At 47.0% G+C, this 23,564-nt stretch overlaps 1 protein-coding gene and 1 long non-coding RNA gene across 2 annotated transcripts in view; one reads left to right on the forward strand and one right to left on the reverse strand.

Annotated features, from left to right (window-relative positions):
- LOC118764587 overlaps nucleotides 1-23,564 on the forward strand; it is a 130,511-nt gene that overhangs the window by 38,655 nt on the left and 68,292 nt on the right. The window lies entirely within an intron of this gene.
- Nucleotides 1-23,564, reverse strand: part of LOC115215054 (28S ribosomal protein S9, mitochondrial-like) — a 72,633-nt gene that overhangs the window by 16,921 nt on the left and 32,148 nt on the right. The window contains exons 4-6 of the mRNA XM_029784195.2: nucleotides 4,330-4,392; nucleotides 3,110-3,140; nucleotides 1,561-1,640 (exon numbers count right to left, since the gene is read on the reverse strand). Of these exons, the coding sequence (XP_029640055.1) occupies nucleotides 1,561-1,640; nucleotides 3,110-3,140; nucleotides 4,330-4,392 (174 nt within the window). The remainder of the gene's footprint in view (nucleotides 1-1,560; nucleotides 1,641-3,109; nucleotides 3,141-4,329; nucleotides 4,393-23,564) is intronic.

The following is a 23,564-nucleotide window of genomic DNA, read 5'->3' on the forward strand; positions in this document are numbered from 1 at the left end:
CATAAACATACCAACACCAGCTACCAAGTGGTAGTGGAGGACAAACAGACACAAAGACACCACCCCATGGACAAAGTGGTGAGAAAGGATCTAAAGACGTTGGGACTTACAGAGGGGATAACACGGGACCGAGACACATGGCGATTTGTTGTGCTTGAAAAGACAACATCAAGCTATGTAAAAGTGTGGTTGCCCTTACGTACAGGGTCATCTCATGCAACCCTCTCCAGCTGAGCATCCTTAATACAGGCTCATGGGTGCTGGTGCTACATAAAAGCAGTCCAGTAGAGTCTGTAAAGTGGTTGGCATTAGGAAGGGCATCCAGCCATAGACCCCATGCCAAAACAGATACGGAGCCTGAACAGCAATCAGCTGTCAGAACCTGTCAAAACGTCCAACCCATGCCAGCATGGAAATAGATCTCAAATGATGATATATATATATACATACACACACACACAGGTTTCTTTCAGTTTGTGTCTACTGAATCCATTGTCCACTCAAAAGGCTTTTGTCAGCCAAAGGTTATAATAGAAATCACTTGCCCATAGTGCCACACAGTGGAACTGAACCCAGAACCATGTGGTTAGGAAGCAGGCTTCTTAGCACACAGCCATGTATGTGCCTATGGTGTGTGGGCTTTATAGGATAGAAGGGTGGTTTGCAAATTAAAATGAGATACAGACTGGCTTTACTTGTAAACTGGGAACATTGCAGGTTGTGCAGAATCTTCTTTGGTTGGTCTCATCACCATCATCATTTTAACAGCCATCTTCCTGAGCTTGCATGGGTCGGGCAGATTCAACTGAGGCAGGTTTTTCTATAGCCTGGTGCCCTTCCTGTCACCAACCCTCACCTGTTTCCAAGCAAAGGCAATATTTGCCCATCACCAGACGTGTTTTTGCAAGACATTAGAAATGAAGGAAGGACATGACCGCTTGTATAACAGGTAAACTCATTTACAACTCACGCAATGTGAAGACAATGAGACAAACACTCACCCCCTCCCCCTACCAGCATGGAAAATGGACAGTAAAGGATGATGATGATGATGATGATGATGATGATGAAGCTACATGTGAATTGCTGGTGATTTTTTTCCTCCATCTTCCTTTTCTCTTAGACTTTCCTCTATCTCCTGTTTCTGAAGAAGAGTTTTGTTCAAAACATAAAAACCCCTTTCTTTCCTTCCCAGAGCATCTTTTAATACTTTGCATGTACCACAGCCCCATGTTGTGGCTTTTTTCTTCATTTTTTTTAATGAATTATATATATATATATACACACACACATACACACATATATATACATATACATGTATACATGCGATGGGCTTCTTTCAATTTCTGCCTATCAAATCCATTCACAAGACTTTGGTTGGCCCAAGGTTATAATAGAAGATACACGCACAAGGTTTCACGCAGTGGGACTGAACCTGGAACCAGGTGATTGGGAAGCAAACTTTTTTAACCACACAGCTACGCTTGTGCCTGATATGGAAGATGAAAATATGGTGCAAGGGAAGAAGCCAAAATAACCAAATCTGAATAAAGTACTTACATACATTAAGTTGTAATAGTTGGGCTTTGCCGTATAAAATAACCAGTGAAAAGGGCGTCCATCCATTCCAAACTGAGCACCTGTTGTAAAATAATAAAAAACAATAAAATCATTGTTATTCATTATCATAGGTTTTATGTCTGTTTCTTCTATGCTGGCATGGGTTGGACAAGACTTCTCAAGGCTGAATGTTCTTCCAGGTGCCAACTGTTGAACGTTGGGCCTCACAAAGGCAATGCCGAAAGACCAAGACCTTTGGAGATATACTGTGATTGAAAAGACCTGGCCAGTAAAGTAACATCACAGCCATAGCCTACATCAGTGTCGCATAGCCAGCCCATTTAAAAAGTACCTTTGAATTGTTGGACGACACTCCGTCCTTGAGGAGACCTTGAGTCAAGTAAAATAAAAAAATCAAATGGAAATTGTAGTTGTAGCTGATGCCAGTGCCGCCTGACTGGCTCCCGTGCTGGTGGCATGCAATAAGCACCATACATGCAGGGGTCATTGCCAGTGCAGCCTAACTGGCTCCCTGTGTCAGGGGCATGTGAAAAGCACCATCTGAACGTGCTCAATGCCAGCTACCCCTCCCCCCTCCTGGCTGCACCAGGCTCCATTCTGATCAGGCAAGGTTCCTACAGCTGAATGCCCTTCCTAATGCCAACCACTCCGACGTGAGTGTAGTGGGAGCTTTTTATGTGCCATCAGCACAGGAGCCAGTCAGGCGGGCCTGGCAATGATCACGTTCAGATGGTGCTTATTACATGCCACCAGCACAGGAGCCAGTTGGGGGTACCAGCATCGGTCACGACTGGTTGGTGCCTTTTATGTGCCACCAGCACAGGAGCCAGTCAGGCAGACCTGGCATCCACCACATTTGGATGGTGCTTTTTATGAGCCACTGGCACGGGAGCCAGTCAGGGATACCGGCCCCCAAACTGACTTATGATGAAAGCTGTTCCAGCCATGATCTTCACATCTTTTCTTTGTTAGATGATGATGATGATGATGATGACTGTATCTAGAACTGCATGACTACCGTGTCTTCACGTTTTCTTCTTAAGATGGTCGGGTGATATTTGAGGGTTATTTGGCTGGCTCTGACAGATCGAGGAACCTTTGTTGGTTCATACCAAAAGTTTCCCTTCAAACTGTAAAAAGTGATTCAGAAAACAACAGTATTTGACCTGATGATGATGACGGTGGTGGTGAACATCATCATCATCACCATCATTTAACATCTGGCATGGGTTGGCTGGTTTGACAGGAACCGGTGAGCCAGAGAACCGTGCCAAGTCCTACTGCTGTCTGTTTTGGCAGGGTTTCTACAGCAGGATGCCCTCTTCACGCCAATCGCTTTACAGATCGTACTGGATGTCTTTTTGACATAGCACCAGCACCAGTGAAGTCACCAAGAAACTCACTAGACAAGAACCCTCGAATGAGGGTTTGTAATATTAAGGGCAGTGGCTTTACACCAGGGGATGAGAGATTAGAGTTCGAAGTATAAAGATGGTAAGCAGAAATATTGTAATATCTGAAGACTTACTTTTCTGTGGTGGGAAAATTTCATAAGGATGCTGAAGAATAAAACAAAAAACTGATGAGGAAAGTCAAAATTTTAATTTAAACAAGTTTAAAACATCAAAAGGATACACAAAATGTTTGTTCTTTTCTACTCTAGGCATGAAACCCGAAATTTTGGGGAAGGGGGCTAGTCGATTAAATTAACCTCAGTATGCAACTGGTACGAATGGATGACAGGCAAAGTCGACCTCGGTGGAATTTGAACTCAGAACATAAAGACAGACAAAATACTGCTAAACAGCGTGCTAACGTTTCTGCGGACTTGCCACCTTACACAAAATGTTTATTGAAGAAAGCAATTGACTATCATCACTGCTGTTACTACTTCTGTTTGTCTTTCATCATTTTCATCAATAACAGCATCAGCATCATCACACCACAGCCACTGCTTAAGTAGTCATTAAAATCTCATAAACAAGGTACAGTAATCCCTCGACTATCGCAGGTGTCACATTCCAAAAAACCCTGCGATAGGTGAAAAATCCACAAGTAGAAACAGTATTGTAGTGTATATATTTTTTTAAATTTTCATAATCTGTATGTATTTATTTTTTATAAATGCAAAACAACGCCACACAGGAATCAAGGTAATCTTAAAATAAACTGCAATGTGGCAAGGAATTACTGTATTTCGTTAAAGAAATTTGCTTTGTGGTCATGTAGATCAAGATTCTATTCCACAACACTGCACTGCTTCAATACAAAGTAAACCCAAGTGCTCAGAGTGAAATTTGATACAAAGAAACCACACAGAAGTCTAATCAATTCACCTGTACCTGAGTAATCTAATTCAACACCTATTTTAAACACTCACTTCTAGTCAGCAGGTACTTTCGAACAAGGTCCACTCTGTTGCAGGCACTGGTCTCTGATCTCTGATTTTCAGAAAACCCATAACTGATAGTTTTTTCCTCCCTTCCACCTCCTTCAAAAAACCTCGAAAGGGGTTATCATGTTGCTATTTCTTCTTCTATGAAACAAAAAGATGCGGATCAATGATGTAAGTGGAGGGATTATAGGTAACAAGCTCCACTGCTTGCAGTACTAAACGGAAAATATTTTTAAGGGCTGAGAGGCAGACCCTATATCATCCCCTGCAGTCTTCAGTAAGGACCTGACAACCCAATGAATCACAGGACACATGTATGTTAGTATAGAGACACCCAAAGCAAACTGACTCACCTTCATCAATGGCCTGGCTTTTTTGGCGTATAAACCTGATGGCAGCAGATATTCAATAGCTTTCTGGGGAAATGATACAATAAACACAAAGCATTTCAGTACTGTTTCAAACCATAAGTCATCACTCATATTACTCATAACAATATTAAATAAGCCTTTCTATTTTAGCACAAGGCCAGCAATTTTGAGGGAGGGTGAAGTTGATTGCATCAACCCCCCAGTGCTCAACTGGGGTTCTTCTTTAAATGACTCCAAAAGGATGAAAGACAAATTAACCCTTGGTGGACTTTGAACTCAGAGCATAAATGGCCAGAAGAAATGCCGTTAAGCATTGTGTCTGGTGCGGTAACAGTTCTGCCAAGTGCCATCGTAGCAAAATTAAAATAAGAACAAGTTCTTCTGTGTGTCGTACAAATAGAAAGATAAATAGAGACAACTGCTTTGCTTTCCTACTTCGAGGTTCCTATCACAAATGATCAGCATTATAGATCCCATTGATGAGGTCAAGAATAGGAGGTGTTTCACCAAGGCTGACTCTAAGCAGACATTAACAGGATAAATGAATTAAATCTGGGTTGCAAACTCAGTTTTCCTGAGAATTTAGAATCTACACTACAACCGTTTCCAAGAATATCTGTTATTTAGAAATCTTTAGCTACATTTCTGTTGTCAAACATTTAAAGTGAACAGAATGATATGAATTTTACTTTAAAAGATCACAATAGTTTTATCCAAGTAATTTCCAATCAATTTGGCTATTGATCAGGTGTTGTGTACTGGCAAGCTCTTTAGACTTGGAAATACTGAAACAAAATCTGACAAACTGTTGTATATAGAAGAAACATTAAAACTGGAGATTAGATTAATGTGACTAGGATGTGAAAGGGCTGAGCCACTAACCACATGATCCCCAGTTCGATCTTAACTGCAGCCACTGATTTTTATCTCTGTGCAAAACACATAACAACTCTTGATTGCCTCAGTTTGCTTGTGTGTGTGTGTGTGTTTACATATGCAATCATTTGTATGAGAGCGCAGCAAGCAGTGATCTATCAGTCTCTCCTGTCAACAAATGTCTTGGCAGCTTCGAAATTATATGGAATAAGTGATCCTTCACATGAAAATCAGGTAAGGAATGGTATCAGGAAGGACAGCTGGCTATAGAAATGACTGTGAATGACATTCTTTCAATCCATATAAGCATGGAAAAAACAGGCACAAAATGAACAAATAAACAACAATCTCCATGCACTAAGCTACAAGATCGTTATATGCAGCCTTACTGTCGGGTTATAAAACTACATCATTGGGGTTTAACGTCCGCTTTCCATGATGGCATGGTTGGACGGTTTGGACTGAGGGCTGGCGAACCAGATGGCTGCACCAGGCAGCAATCTGATCTGGCAAAGTGTCTACAGCTGGACCCTTCCTACCACCCACCACACTGAGAGTGTAGTGGGTGCTTTTATGTGGCACCGCATGAGGGCCAGTCAGGTGTGGTCTCCAACGATGATGCTCAACAGGTGTTTTTTACATGCTACTTGCATGGGAACCAGTCCAGTGGCACTGGCAACAACCACACTGGAATGGTGCTTTTCACGTGCCCCAACTGCACATGTTCTGGGTAAAGGCAACGTTGGCAATGATGACACTGGAATGTTGCTTTTCACGTGCCACCAGCACATGTTCTGGTAAGGCAACGTTGGCAATGATGACACTGGAATGTTGCTTTTCACGTGCCACCAGCACATGTTCTGGTAAGGCAACGTTGGCAATGATGACACTGGAATGTTGCTTTTCACGTGCCACCAGCACATGTTCTGGTAAGGCAACGTTGGCAATGATGACACTGGAATGTTGCTTTTCACGTGCCACCAGCACATGTTCTGGTAAGGCAACGAAGGCAATGATGACACTGGAATGGTGCTTTTCACGTGCCACCAGCACATGTTCTGGTAAGGCAACGTTGGCAATGATGACACTGGAATGTTGCTTTTCACGTGCCACCAGCACATGTTCTGGTAAGGCAACGTTGGCAATGATGACACTCGAAAGGTGCTTTTCACGTGCCACCAGCACATGTTCTGGTAAGGCAACGTTGACAACGATGACACTCGAATGGTGCTTTTCACGTGCCACCAGCACATGTTCAGGTAAGGCGACGTTGGCAATGATGACACTGGAATGGTGCTTTTCACGTGCCACCAGCACATGTTCTGGTAAGGCAACGTTGGCAATGATGACACTGGAATGGTGCTTTTCACGTGCCACCAGCACATGTTCTGGTAAGGCGACGTTGGCAATGATGACACTGGAATGGTGCTTTTCACGTGCCACCAGCACATGTTCTGGTAAGGCGACGTTGGCAATGATGACACTGGAATGGTGCTTTTCACGTGCCACCAGCACATGTTCTGGTAAGGCAACGTTGGCAATGATGACACTGGAATGTGCTTTTCACGTGCCACCAGCACATGTTCTGGTAAGGCAACGTTGGCAATGATGACACTGGAATGTTGCTTTTCACGTGCCACCAGCACATGTTCTGGTAAGGCAACGTTGGCAATGATGACACTGGAATGTTGCTTTTCACGTGCCACCAGCACATGTTCTGGTAAGGCAACGTTGGCAATGATGACACTGGAATGTGCTTTTCACGTGCCACCAGCACATGTTCTGGTAAGGCAACGTTGGCAATGATGACACTGGAATGGTGCTTTTCACGTGCCACCAGCACATGTTCTGGTAAGGCAACGTTGGCAATGATGACACTGGAATGTGCTTTTCACGTGCCACCAGCACATGTTCTGGTAAGGCAACGTTGGCAATGATGACACTGGAATGGTGCTTTTCACGTGCCACCAGCACATGTTCTGGTAAGGCAACGTTGGCAATGATGACACTGGAATGTTGCTTTTCACGTGCCACCAGCACATGTTCTGGTAAGGCAACGTTGGCAATGATGACACTGGAATGTTGCTTTTCACGTGCCACCAGCACATGTTCTGGTAAGGCAACGTTGGCAATGATGACACTGGAATGTTGCTTTTCACGTGCCACCAGCACATGTTCTGGTAAGGCAACGTTGGCAATGATGACACTGGAATGGTTGCTTTTCACGTGCCACCAGCACATGTTCTGGTAAGGCAACGTTGGCAATGATGACACTGGAATGTGCTTTTCACGTGCCACCAGCACATGTTCTGGTAAGGCAACGTTGGCAATGATGACACTGGAATGTTGCTTTTCACGTGCCACCAGCACATGTTCTGGTAAGGCAACGTTGGCAATGATGACACTGGAATGTTGCTTTTCACGTGCCACCAGCACATGTTCTGGTAAGGCAACGTTGGCAATGATGACACTGGAATGTTGCTTTTCACGTGCCACCAGCACATGTTCTGGTAAGGCAACGTTGGCAATGATGACACTGGAATGTTGCTTTTCACGTGCCACCAGCACATGTTCTGGTAAGGCAACGTTGGCAATGATGACACTGGAATGTTGCTTTTCACGTGCCACCAGCACATGTTCTGGTAAGGCAACGTTGGCAATGATGACACTGGAATGGTTGCTTTTCACGTGCCACCAGCACATGTTCTGGTAAGGCAACGTTGGCAATGATGACACTGGAATGGTTGCTTTTCACGTGCCACCAGCACATGTTCTGGTAAGGCAACGTTGGCAATGATGACACTGGAATGTTGCTTTTCACGTGCCACCAGCACATGTTCTGGTAAGGCAACGTTGGCAATGATGACACTGGAATGTTGCTTTTCACGTGCCACCAGCACATGTTCTGGTAAGGCAACGTTGGCAATGATGACACTGGAATGTGCTTTTCACGTGCCACCAGCACATGTTCTGGTAAGGCAACGTTGGCAATGATGACACTGGAATGTTGCTTTTCACGTGCCACCAGCACATGTTCTGGTAAGGCAACGTTGGCAATGATGACACTGGAATGTTGCTTTTCACGTGCCACCAGCACATGTTCTGGTAAGGCAACGTTGGCAATGATGACACTGGAATGTTGCTTTTCACGTGCCACCAGCACATGTTCTGGTAAGGCAACGTTGGCAATGATGACACTGGAATGTTGCTTTTCACGTGCCACCAGCACATGTTCTGGTAAGGCAACGTTGGCAATGATGACACTGGAATGTTGCTTTTCACGTGCCACCAGCACATGTTCTGGTAAGGCAACGTTGGCAATGATGACACTGGAATGTTGCTTTTCACGTGCCACCAGCACATGTTCTGGTAAGGCAACGTTGGCAATGATGACACTGGAATGTTGCTTTTCACGTGCCACCAGCACATGTTCTGGTAAGGCAACGTTGGCAATGATGACACTGGAATGTTGCTTTTCACGTGCCACCAGCACATGTTCTGGTAAGGCAACGTTGGCAATGATGACACTGGAATGTTGCTTTTCACGTGCCACCAGCACATGTTCTGGTAAGGCAACGTTGGCAATGATGACACTGGAATGTTGCTTTTCACGTGCCACCAGCACATGTTCTGGTAAGGCAACGTTGGCAATGATGACACTGGAATGTGCTTTTCACGTGCCACCAGCACATGTTCTGGTAAGGCAACGTTGGCAATGATGACACTGGAATGTGCTTTTCACGTGCCACCAGCACATGTTCTGGTAAGGCAACGTTGGCAATGATGACACTGGAATGGTGCTTTTCACGTGCCACCAGCACATGTTCTGGTAAGGCAACGTTGGCAATGATGACACTGGAATGTTGCTTTTCACGTGCCACCAGCACATGTTCTGGTAAGGCAACGTTGGCAATGATGACACTGGAATGTGCTTTTCACGTGCCACCAGCACATGTTCTGGTAAGGCAACGTTGGCAATGATGACACTGGAATGGTGCTTTTCACGTGCCACCAGCACATGTTCTGGTAAGGCAACGTTGGCAATGATGACACTCGAATGGTGCTTTTCACGTGCCACCAGCACATGTTCTGGTAAGGCAACGTTGGCAATGATGACACTGGAATGTTGCTTTTCACGTGCCACCAGCACATGTTCTGGTAAGGCAACGTTGGCAATGATGACACTGGAATGGTGCTTTTCACGTGCCACCAGCACATGTTCTGGTAAGGCAACGTTGGCAATGATGACACTGGAATGGTGCTTTTCACGTGCCACCAGCACATGTTCTGGTAAGGCAACGTTGGCAATGATGACACTGGAATGGTGCTTTTCACGTGCCACCAGCACATGTTCTGGTAAGGCAACGTTGGCAATGATGACACTGGAATGGTGCTTTTCACGTGCCACCAGCACATGTTCTGGTAAGGCAACGTTGGCAATGATGACACTGGAATGTTGCTTTTCACGTGCCACCAGCACATGTTCTGGTAAGGCAACGTTGGCAATGATGACACTGGAATGTTGCTTTTCACGTGCCACCAGCACATGTTCTGGTAAGGCAACGTTGGCAATGATGACACTGGAATGTTGCTTTTCACGTGCCACCAGCACATGTTCTGGTAAGGCAACGTTGGCAATGATGACACTGGAATGTTGCTTTTCACGTGCCACCAGCACATGTTCTGGTAAGGCAACGTTGGCAATGATGACACTGGAATGTTGCTTTTCACGTGCCACCAGCACATGTTCTGGTAAGGCAACGTTGGCAATGATGACACTGGAATGTGCTTTTCACGTGCCACCAGCACATGTTCTGGTAAGGCAACGTTGGCAATGATGACACTGGAATGTTGCTTTTCACGTGCCACCAGCACATGTTCTGGTAAGGCAACGTTGGCAATGATGACACTGGAATGTTGCTTTTCACGTGCCACCAGCACATGTTCTGGTAAGGCAACGTTGGCAATGATGACACTGGAATGGTGCTTTTCACGTGCCACCAGCACATGTTCTGGTAAGGCAACGTTGGCAATGATGACACTGGAATGTTGCTTTTCACGTGCCACCAGCACATGTTCTGGTAAGGCAACGTTGGCAATGATGACACTGGAATGTGCTTTTCACGTGCCACCAGCACATGTTCTGGTAAGGCAACGTTGGCAATGATGACACTGGAATGTTGCTTTTCACGTGCCACCAGCACATGTTCTGGTAAGGCAACGTTGGCAATGATGACACTGGAATGGTTGCTTTTCACGTGCCACCAGCACATGTTCTGGTAAGGCAACGTTGGCAATGATGACACTGGAATGTTGCTTTTCACGTGCCACCAGCACATGTTCTGGTAAGGCAACGTTGGCAATGATGACACTGGAATGTGCTTTTCACGTGCCACCAGCACATGTTCTGGTAAGGCAACGTTGGCAATGATGACACTGGAATGTTGCTTTTCACGTGCCACCAGCACATGTTCTGGTAAGGCAACGTTGGCAATGATGACACTGGAATGTTGCTTTTCACGTGCCACCAGCACATGTTCTGGTAAGGCAACGTTGGCAATGATGACACTGGAATGTTGCTTTTCACGTGCCACCAGCACATGTTCTGGTAAGGCAACGTTGGCAATGATGACACTGGAATGTTGCTTTTCACGTGCCACCAGCACATGTTCTGGTAAGGCAACGTTGGCAATGATGACACTGGAATGTTGCTTTTCACGTGCCACCAGCACATGTTCTGGTAAGGCAACGTTGGCAATGATGACACTGGAATGTGCTTTTCACGTGCCACCAGCACATGTTCTGGTAAGGCAACGTTGGCAATGATGACACTGGAATGTTGCTTTTCACGTGCCACCAGCACATGTTCTGGTAAGGCAACGTTGGCAATGATGACACTGGAATGTTGCTTTTCACGTGCCACCAGCACATGTTCTGGTAAGGCAACGTTGGCAATGATGACACTGGAATGTTGCTTTTCACGTGCCACCAGCACATGTTCTGGTAAGGCAACGTTGGCAATGATGACACTGGAATGTTGCTTTTCACGTGCCACCAGCACATGTTCTGGTAAGGCAACGTTGGCAATGATGACACTGGAATGTGCTTTTCACGTGCCACCAGCACATGTTCTGGTAAGGCAACGTTGGCAATGATGACACTGGAATGTTGCTTTTCACGTGCCACCAGCACATGTTCTGGTAAGGCAACGTTGGCAATGATGACACTGGAATGGTTGCTTTTCACGTGCCACCAGCACATGTTCTGGTAAGGCAACGTTGGCAATGATGACACTGGAATGTGCTTTTCACGTGCCACCAGCACATGTTCTGGTAAGGCAACGTTGGCAATGATGACACTGGAATGGTGCTTTTCACGTGCCACCAGCACATGTTCTGGTAAGGCAACGTTGGCAATGATGACACTGGAATGGTGCTTTTCACGTGCCACCAGCACATGTTCTGGTAAGGCAACGTTGGCAATGATGACACTGGAATGTGCTTTTCACGTGCCACCAGCACATGTTCTGGTAAGGCAACGTTGGCAATGATGACACTGGAATGTGCTTTTCACGTGCCACCAGCACATGTTCTGGTAAGGCAACGTTGGCAATGATGACACTGGAATGTTGCTTTTCACGTGCCACCAGCACATGTTCTGGTAAGGCAACGTTGGCAATGATGACACTGGAATGTTGCTTTTCACGTGCCACCAGCACATGTTCTGGTAAGGCAACGTTGGCAATGATGACACTGGAATGTGCTTTTCACGTGCCACCAGCACATGTTCTGGTAAGGCAACGTTGGCAATGATGACACTGGAATGTTGCTTTTCACGTGCCACCAGCACATGTTCTGGTAAGGCAACGTTGGCAATGATGACACTGGAATGTTGCTTTTCACGTGCCACCAGCACATGTTCTGGTAAGGCAACGTTGGCAATGATGACACTGGAATGTTGCTTTTCACGTGCCACCAGCACATGTTCTGGTAAGGCAACGTTGGCAATGATGACACTGGAATGGTGCTTTTCACGTGCCACCAGCACATGTTCTGGTAAGGCAACGTTGGCAATGATGACACTGGAATGTTGCTTTTCACGTGCCACCAGCACATGTTCTGGTAAGGCAACGTTGGCAATGATGACACTGGAATGTTGCTTTTCACGTGCCACCAGCACATGTTCTGGTAAGGCAACGTTGGCAATGATGACACTGGAATGTTGCTTTTCACGTGCCACCAGCACATGTTCTGGTAAGGCAACGTTGGCAATGATGACACTGGAATGTTGCTTTTCACGTGCCACCAGCACATGTTCTGGTAAGGCAACGTTGGCAATGATGACACTGGAATGTTGCTTTTCACGTGCCACCAGCACATGTTCTGGTAAGGCAACGTTGGCAATGATGACACTGGAATGTTGCTTTTCACGTGCCACCAGCACATGTTCTGGTAAGGCAACGTTGGCAATGATGACACTGGAATGTTGCTTTTCACGTGCCACCAGCACATGTTCTGGTAAGGCAACGTTGGCAATGATGACACTGGAATGTTGCTTTTCACGTGCCACCAGCACATGTTCTGGTAAGGCAACGTTGGCAATGATGACACTGGAATGTTGCTTTTCACGTGCCACCAGCACATGTTCTGGTAAGGCAACGTTGGCAATGATGACACTGGAATGTTGCTTTTCACGTGCCACCAGCACATGTTCTGGTAAGGCAACGTTGGCAATGATGACACTGGAATGTTGCTTTTCACGTGCCACCAGCACATGTTCTGGTAAGGCAACGTTGGCAATGATGACACTGGAATGTGCTTTTCACGTGCCACCAGCACATGTTCTGGTAAGGCAACGTTGGCAATGATGACACTGGAATGTTGCTTTTCACGTGCCACCAGCACATGTTCTGGTAAGGCAACGTTGGCAATGATGACACTGGAATGTTGCTTTTCACGTGCCACCAGCACATGTTCTGGTAAGGCAACGTTGGCAATGATGACACTGGAATGTTGCTTTTCACGTGCCACCAGCACATGTTCTGGTAAGGCAACGTTGGCAATGATGACACTGGAATGTTGCTTTTCACGTGCCACCAGCACATGTTCTGGTAAGGCAACGTTGGCAATGATGACACTGGAATGGTGCTTTTCACGTGCCACCAGCACATGTTCTGGTAAGGCAACGTTGGCAATGATGACACTGGAATGTGCTTTTCACGTGCCACCAGCACATGTTCTGGTAAGGCAACGTTGGCAATGATGACACTGGAATGTTGCTTTTCACGTGCCACCAGCACATGTTCTGGTAAGGCAACGTTGGCAATGATGACACTGGAATGTTGCTTTTCACGTGCCACCAGCACATGTTCTGGTAAGGCAACGTTGGCAATGATGACACTGGAATGTTGCTTTTCACGTGCCACCAGCACATGTTCTGGTAAGGCAACGTTGGCAATGATGACACTGGAATGTTGCTTTTCACGTGCCACCAGCACATGTTCTGGTAAGGCAACGTTGGCAATGATGACACTGGAATGTGCTTTTCACGTGCCACCAGCACATGTTCTGGTAAGGCAACGTTGGCAATGATGACACTGGAATGTTGCTTTTCACGTGCCACCAGCACATGTTCTGGTAAGGCAACGTTGGCAATGATGACACTGGAATGTTGCTTTTCACGTGCCACCAGCACATGTTCTGGTAAGGCAACGTTGGCAATGATGACACTGGAATGTTGCTTTTCACGTGCCACCAGCACATGTTCTGGTAAGGCAACGTTGGCAATGATGACACTGGAATGTTGCTTTTCACGTGCCACCAGCACATGTTCTGGTAAGGCAACGTTGGCAATGATGACACTGGAATGGTGCTTTTTACGTGCCACCAGCACATGTTCTGGTAAGGCAACGTTGGCAATGATGACACTGGAATGTTGCTTTTCACGTGCCACCAGCACATGTTCTGGTAAGGCAACGTTGGCAATGATGACACTGGAATGTGCTTTTCACGTGCCACCAGCACATGTTCTGGTAAGGCAACGTTGGCAATGATGACACTGGAATGTTGCTTTTCACGTGCCACCAGCACATGTTCTGGTAAGGCAACGTTGGCAATGATGACACTGGAATGTTGCTTTTCACGTGCCACCAGCACATGTTCTGGTAAGGCAACGTTGGCAATGATGACACTGGAATGTTGCTTTTCACGTGCCACCAGCACATGTTCTGGTAAGGCAACGTTGGCAATGATGACACTGGAATGTTGCTTTTCACGTGCCACCAGCACATGTTCTGGTAAGGCAACGTTGGCAATGATGACACTGGAATGTTGCTTTTCACGTGCCACCAGCACATGTTCTGGTAAGGCAACGTTGGCAATGATGACACTGGAATGTTGCTTTTCACGTGCCACCAGCACATGTTCTGGTAAGGCAACGTTGGCAATGATGACACTGGAATGTTGCTTTTCACGTGCCACCAGCACATGTTCTGGTAAGGCAACGTTGGCAATGATGACACTGGAATGTTGCTTTTCACGTGCCACCAGCACATGTTCTGGTAAGGCAACGTTGGCAATGATGACACTGGAATGTGCTTTTCACGTGCCACCAGCACATGTTCTGGTAAGGCAACGTTGGCAATGATGACACTGGAATGTGCTTTTCACGTGCCACCAGCACATGTTCTGGTAAGGCAACGTTGGCAATGATGACACTGGAATGTTGCTTTTCACGTGCCACCAGCACATGTTCTGGTAAGGCAACGTTGGCAATGATGACACTGGAATGTTGCTTTTCACGTGCCACCAGCACATGTTCTGGTAAGGCAACGTTGGCAATGATGACACTGGAATGTTGCTTTTCACGTGCCACCAGCACATGTTCTGGTAAGGCAACGTTGGCAATGATGACACTGGAATGTTGCTTTTCACGTGCCACCAGCACATGTTCTGGTAAGGCAACGTTGGCAATGATGACACTGGAATGTTGCTTTTCACGTGCCACCAGCACATGTTCTGGTAAGGCAACGTTGGCAATGATGACACTGGAATGTTGCTTTTCACGTGCCACCAGCACATGTTCTGGTAAGGCAACGTTGGCAATGATGACACTGGAATGTTGCTTTTCACGTGCCACCAGCACATGTTCTGGTAAGGCAACGTTGGCAATGATGACACTGGAATGTTGCTTTTCACGTGCCACCAGCACATGTTCTGGTAAGGCAACGTTGGCAATGATGACACTGGAATGTTGCTTTTCACGTGCCACCAGCACATGTTCTGGTAAGGCAACGTTGGCAATGATGACACTGGAATGTTGCTTTTCACGTGCCACCAGCACATGTTCTGGTAAGGCAACGTTGGCAATGATGACACTGAATGTTGCTTTTCACGTGCCACCAGCACATGTTCTGGTAAGGCAACGTTGGCAATGATGACACTGGAATGTTGCTTTTCACGTGCCACCAGCACATGTTCTGGTAAGGCAACGTTGGCAATGATGACACTGGAATGTTGCTTTTCACGTGCCACCAGCACATGTTCTGGTAAGGCAACGTTGGCAATGATGACACTGGAATGTTGCTTTTCACGTGCCACCAGCACATGTTCTGGTAAGGCAACGTTGGCAATGATGACACTGGAATGTTGCTTTTCACGTGCCACCAGCACATGTTCTGGTAAGGCAACGTTGGCAATGATGACACTGGAATGTTGCTTTTCACGTGCCACCAGCACATGTTCTGGTAAGGCAACGTTGGCAATGATGACACTGGAATGTTGCTTTTCACGTGCCACCAGCACATGTTCTGGTAAGGCAACGTTGGCAATGATGACACTGGAATGTTGCTTTTCACGTGCCACCAGCACATGTTCTGGTAAGGCAACGTTGGCAATGATGACACTGGAATGTTGCTTTTCACGTGCCACCAGCACATGTTCTGGTAAGGCAACGTTGGCAATGATGACACTGGAATGTTGCTTTTCACGTGCCACCAGCACATGTTCTGGTAAGGCAACGTTGGCAATGATGACACTGGAATGTTGCTTTTCACGTGCCACCAGCACATGTTCTGGTAAGGCAACGTTGGCAATGATGACACTGGAATGGTGCTTTTCACGTGCCACCAGCACATGTTCTGGTAAGGCAACGTTGGCAATGATGACACTGGAATGTTGCTTTTCACGTGCCACCAGCACATGTTCTGGTAAGGCAACGTTGGCAATGATGACACTGGAATGTTGCTTTTCACGTGCCACCAGCACATGTTCTGGTAAGGCAACGTTGGCAATGATGACACTGGAATGTTGCTTTTCACGTGCCACCAGCACATGTTCTGGTAAGGCAACGTTGGCAATGATGACACTGGAATGTTGCTTTTCACGTGCCACCAGCACATGTTCTGGTAAGGCAACGTTGGCAATGATGACACTGGAATGGTGCTTTTCACGTGCCACCAGCACATGTTCTGGTAAGGCAACGTTGGCAATGATGACACTGGAATGTTGCTTTTCACGTGCCACCAGCACATGTTCTGGTAAGGCAACGTTGGCAATGATGACACTGGAATGTTGCTTTTCACGTGCCACCAGCACATGTTCTGGTAAGGCAACGTTGGCAATGATGACACTCGAATGTTGCTTTTCACGTGCCACCAGCACATGTTCTGGTAAGGCAACGTTGGCAATGATGACACTCGAATGTTGCTTTTCACGTGCCACCAGCACATGTTCTGGTAAGGCAACGTTGGCAATGATGACACTGGAATGTTGCTTTTCACGTGCCACCAGCACATGTTCTGGTAAGGCAACGTTGGCAATGATGACACTGGAATGTTGCTTTTCACGTGCCACCAGCACATGTTCTGGTAAGGCAACGTTGGCAATGATGACACTGAATGTTGCTTTTCACGTGCCACCAGCACATGTTCTGGTAAGGCAACGTTGGCAATGATGACACTGGAATGTTGCTTTTCACGTGCCACCAGCACATGTTCTGGTAAGGCAACGTTGGCAATGATGACACTGAATGTTGCTTTTCACGTGCCACCAGCACATGTTCTGGTAAGGCAACGTTGGCAATGATGACACTGGAATGTTGCTTTTCACGTGCCACCAGCACATGTTCTGGTAAGGCAACGTTGGCAATGATGACACTGGAATGTTGCTTTTCACGTGCCACCAGCACATGTTCTGGTAAGGCAACGTTGGCAATGATGACACTGGAATGTGCTTTTCACGTGCCACCAGCACATGTTCTGGTAAGGCAACGTTGGCAATGATGACACTGAATGGTGCTTTTCACGTGCCACCAGCACATGTTCTGGTAAGGCAACGTTGGCAATGATGACACTGGAATGTTGCTTTTCACGTGCCACCAGCACATGTTCTGGTAAGGCAACGTTGGCAATGATGACACTGGAATGTTGCTTTTCACGTGCCACCAGCACATGTTCTGGTAAGGCAACGTTGGCAATGATGACACTGGAATTTGCTTTTCACGTGCCACCAGCACATGTTCTGGTAAGGCAACGTTGGCAATGATGACACTGGAATGGTGCTTTTCACGTGCCACCAGCACATGTTCTGGTAAGGCAACGTTGGCAATGATGACATGGAATGGTGCTTTTCACGTGCCACCAGCACATGTTCTGGTAAGGCAACGTTGGCAATGATGACACTGGAATGTTGCTTTTCACGTGCCACCAGCACATGTTCTGGTAAGGCAACGTTGGCAATGATGACACTGGAATGTTGCTTTTCACGTGCCACCAGCACATGTTCTGGTAAGGCAACGTTGGCAATGATGACACTGGAATGGTGCTTTTCACGTGCCACCAGCACATGTTCTGGTAAGGCAACGTTGGCAATGATGACACTGGAATGTTGCTTCACGTGCCACCAGCACATGTTCTGGTAAGGCAACGTTGGCAATGATGACACTGGAATGGTGCTTTTCACGTGCCACCAGCACATGTTCTGGTAAGGCAACGTTGGCAATGATGACACTGAATGGTGCTTTTCACGTGCCACCAGCACATGTTTGGTAAGGCAACGTTGGCAATGATGACACTGAATGTGCTTTTCACGTGCCACCAGCACATGTTCTGGTAAGGCAACGTTGGCAATGATGACACTGGAATGGTGCTTTTCACGTGCCACCAGCACATGTTCTGGTAAGGCAACGTTGGCAATGATGACACTCGAATGTTGCTTTTCACGTGCCACCAGCACATGTTCTGGTAAGGCAACGTTGGCATGATGACACTGGAATGTTGCTTTTCACGTGCCACCAGCACATGTTCTGGTAAGGCAACGTTGGCAATGATGACACTGGAATGTTGCTTTTCACGTGCCACCAGCACATGTTCTGGTAAGGCAACGTTGGCAATGATGACACTGGATGTTGCTTTTCACGTGCCACCAGCACATGTTCTGGTAAGGCAACGTTGGCAATGATGACACTGGAATGGTGCTTTTCACGTGCCACCAGCACATGTTCTGGTAAGGCAACGTTGGCAATGATGACATTCCAGGTCATCATTGCCACGTTGCCACCAGCACATGTTGCTGGTGGCACGTGGAAATGCAACATCCAATGTTCTTTGCCAACGTTGCCTACCAGAACATGTGCTGGTGGCACGTGAAAAGCAACATCCAGTTGTCATCATTGCCAACGTTGCCTTACCAGAACATGTGCTGGTGGCACGTGAAAGCAACATTCGAGTGTCATCATTTGCCAACGTTGCCTTACCAGAACATGTGCTGGTGGCACGTAAAAAGCACCATTCCAGTGTCATAATTGCCACGTTGCCTTACCAGAACATATACTGGTGGCACATGAAAAGCAACATTCGAGTGTCATCATTGCCAACGTCGCCTTACCACCAGAACATGGCTGGTGGCACGTGAAAAGCAACATTCGAGTGTCATCATTGCCAACGTGCCTTACAGAACATGTGCTGGTGGCACGTGAAAAGCAACATTCCAGTGTCATCATTGCCAACGTTGCCTTACCAGAACATGTGCTGGTGGCACGTGAAAAGCAACATTCCAGTGTCATCATTGCCAACGTTGCCTTACCAGAACATGTGCTGGTGGCACGTGAAAAGCAACATTCCATGTCATCATTGCCAACGTTGCCTTACCAGAACATGTGCTGGTGCACGTGAAAGCAACATTCGAGTGTCATCATTGCCAACGTTGCCTTACCAGAACATGTGCTGGTGGCACGTGAAAAGCAACATTCAGTGTCATCATTGCAACGTTGCTTACCAGAACATGTGCTGGTGGCACGTGAAAAGCAACATTCCAGTGTCATCATTGCCAACGTTGCCTTACCAGAACATGTGCTGGTGGCACGTGAAAAGCAACATTCCAGTGTCATCATTGCCAACGTTGCCTTACCAGAACATGTGCTGGTGGCACGTGAAAAGCAACATTCCAGTGTCATCATTGCAACGTTGCCTTACCAGAACATGGTCTGTGGCACGTGAAAAGCACCATTCGAGTGTCATCATTGCCAACGTGCCTTACCAGAACATGTGCTGGTGGCACGTGAAAAGCAACATTCGAGTGTCATCATTGCCAACGTTGCCTTACCAGAACATGTGCTGGTGGCACGTGAAAAGCACATTCCAGTGTCATCATTGCCAACGTTGCCTTACCAGAACATGTGCTGGTGGCACGTGAAAAGCAACATTCCAGTGTCATCATTGCCAACGTTGCCTTACCAGAACATGTGCTGGTGGCACGTGAAAAGCAACATTCCAGGTCATCATTGCCAACGTTGCCTTACCAGAACATGTGCTGGTGGCACGTGAAAGCAACATTCGAGTGTCATCATTGCCAACGTTGCCTTACCAGAACATGTGCTGGTGGCACGTGAAAGCAACATTCGAGTGTCATCATTGCCAACGTTGCCTTACCAGAACATGTGCTGGTGGCACGTGAAAAGCAACATTCGAGTGTCATCATTGCCAACGTTGCCTTACCAGAACATGTGCTGTGGCACGTGAAAAGCAACATTCGAGTGTCATCATTGCCAACGTTGCCTTACCAGAACATGTGCTGGTGGCACGTGAAAAGCAACATTCGAGTGTCATCATTGCCAACGTTGCCTTACCAGAACATGTGCTGGTGGCACGTGAAAAGCACCATTCCAGTGTCATCATTGCCAACGTTGCCTTACCAGAACATGTGCTGGTGGCACGTGAAAGCAACATTCCAGTGTCATCATTGCCAACGTTGCCTTACCAGAACATGTGCTGGTGGCACGTGAAAAGCAACATTCCAGTGTCATCATTGCCAACGTTGCCTTACCAGAACATGTGCTGGTGGCACGTGAAAAGCAACATTCCAGTGTCATCATTGCCAACGTTGCCTTACCAGAACATGTGCTGGTGGCACGTGAAAAGCACATTCCAGTGTCATCATTGCCAACGTTGCCTTACCAGAACATGTGCTGGTGGCACGTGAAAAGCAACATTCCAGTGTCATCATTGCCAACGTTGCCTTACCAGAACATGTGCTGGTGGCACGTGAAAAGCAACATTCCAGTGTCATCATTGCCAACGTTGCCTTACCAGAACATGTGCTGGTGGCACATGAAAAGCAACATTCCAGTGTCATCATTGCCAACGTTGCCTTACCAGAACATGTGCTGGTGGCACGTGAAAAGCAACATTCCAGTGTCATCATTGCCAACGTTGCCTTACCAGAACATGTGCTGGTGGCACGTGAAAAGCAACATTCCAGTGTCATCATTGCCAACGTTGCCTTACCAGAACATGTGCTGGTGGCACATGAAAAGCAACATTCGAGTTTCATCATTGCCAACGTTGCCTTACCAGAACATGTGCTGGTGGCACATGAAAAGCAACATTCCAGTGTCATCATTGCCAACGTTGCCTTACCAGAACATGTGCTGGTGGCACGTGAAAAGCAACATTCGAGTGTCATCATTGCCAACGTTGCCTTACCAGAACATGTGCTGGTGGCACGTGAAAAGCAACATTCCAGTGTCATCATTGCCAACGTTGCCTTACCAGAACATGTGCTGGTGGCACGTGAAAAGCAACATTCCAGTGTCATCATTGCCAACGTTGCCTTACCACAGAACATGTGCTGGTGGCACGTGAAAAGCACATTCCAGTGTCATCATTGCCAACGTTGCCTTACCAGAACATGTGCTGGTGGCACGTGAAAAGCAACATTCCAGTGTCATCATTGCCAACGTTGCCTTACCAGAACATGTGCTGGTGGCACGTGAAAAGCAACATTCGAGTGTCATCATTGCCAACGTTGCCTTACCAGAACATGTGCTGGTGGCACGTGAAAAGCAACATTCGAGTGTCATCATTGCCAACGTTGCCTTACCAGAACATGTGCTGGTGGCACGTGAAAAGCAACATTCCAGTGTCATCATTGCCAACGTTGCCTTACCAGAACATGTGCTGGTGGCACGTGAAAAGCAACATTCCAGTGTCATCATTGCCAACGTTGCCTTACCAGAACATGTGCTGGTGGCACGTGAAAAGCAACATTCGAGTGTCATCATTGCCAACGTTGCCTTACCAGAACATGTGCTGGTGGCACGTGAAAAGCAACATTCGAGTGTCATCATTGCCAACGTTGCCTTACCAGAACATGTGCTGGTGGCACGTGAAAAGCAACATTCCAGTGTCATCATTGCCAACGTTGCCTTACCAGAACATGTGCTGGTGGCACGTGAAAAGCAACATTCGAGTGTCATCATTGCCAACGTTGCCTTACCAGAACATGTGCTGGTGGCACGTGAAAAGCAACATTCGAGTGTCATCATTGCCAACGTTGCCTTACCAGAACATGTGCTGGTGGCACGTGAAAAGCACATTCGAGTGTCATCATTGCCAACGTTGCCTTACCAGAACATGTTGCTGGTGGCACGTGAAAAGCAACATTCGAGTGTCATCATTGCCAACGTTGCCTTACCAGAACATGTGCTGGTGGCACGTGAAAAGCAACATTCCAGTGTCATCATTGCCAACGTTGCCTTACCAGAACATGTGCTGGTGGCACGTGAAAAGCAACATTCGAGTGTCATCATTGCCAACGTTGCCTTACCAGAACATGTGCTGGTGGCACGTGAAAAGCAACATTCCAGTGTCATCATTGCCAACGTTGCCTTACCAGAACATGTGCTGGTGGCACGTGAAAAGCAACATTCGAGTGTCATCATTGCCAACGTTGCCTTACCAGAACATGTGCTGGTGGCACATGAAAAGCAACATTCGAGTGTCATCATTGCCAACGTTGCCTTACCAGAACATGTGCTGGTGGCACGTGAAAAGCAACATTCCAGTGTCATCATTGCCAACGTTGCCTTACCAGAACATGTGCTGTGGCACGTGAAAAGCACCATTCGAGTGTCATCATTGCCAACGTTGCCTTACCAGAACATGTGCTGGTGGCACGTGAAAAGCAACATTCGAGTGTCATCATTGCCAACGTTGCCTTACCAGAACATGTGCTGGTGGCACGTGAAAAGCAACATTCGAGTGTCATCATTGCCAACGTTGCCTTACCAGAACATGTGCTGGTGGCAGTTGAAAAGCAACATTCGAGTGTCATCATTGCCAACGTTGCCTTACCAGAACATGTGCTGGTGGCACGTGAAAAGCAACATTCGAGTGTCATCATTGCCAACGTTGCCTTACCAGAACATGTGCTGGTGGCACGTGAAAAGCAACATTCCAGTGTCATCATTGCCAACGTTGCCTTACCAGAACATGTGCTGGTGGCACGTGAAAAGCAACTTCCAGTGTCATCATTGCCAACGTTGCCTTACCAGAACATGTGCTGGTGGCACGTGAAAAGCACACATTCGAGTGTCATCATTGCCAACGTTGCCTTACCAGAACATGTGCTGGTGCACGTGAAAAGCAACATTCCAGTGTCATCATTGCCAACGTTGCCTTACCAGAACATGTGCTGGTGGCACGTGAAAAGCAACATTCCAGTGTCATCATTGCCAACGTTGCCTTACCAGAACATGTGCTGGTGGCACGTGAAAAGCAACATTCCAGTGTCATCATTGCCACGTTGCCTTACCAGAACATGTGCTGGTGGCACGTGAAAAGCAACATTCCAGTGTCATCATTGCCAACGTTGCCTTACCAGAACATGTGCTGGTGGCACGTGAAAAGCAACATTCCAGTGTCATCATTGCCAACGTTGCCTTACCAGAACATGTGCTGGTGGCACGTGAAAAGCAACATTCCAGTGTCATCATTGCCAACGTTGCCTTACCAGAACATGTGCTGGTGGCACGTGAAAAGCAACATTCCAGTGTCATCATTGCCA

The sequence above is a fragment of the Octopus sinensis genome, linkage group LG8 (genome assembly GCF_006345805.1).
Source record: "Octopus sinensis linkage group LG8, ASM634580v1, whole genome shotgun sequence".
NCBI classification, from domain to species: domain Eukaryota; kingdom Metazoa; phylum Mollusca; class Cephalopoda; order Octopoda; family Octopodidae; genus Octopus; species Octopus sinensis.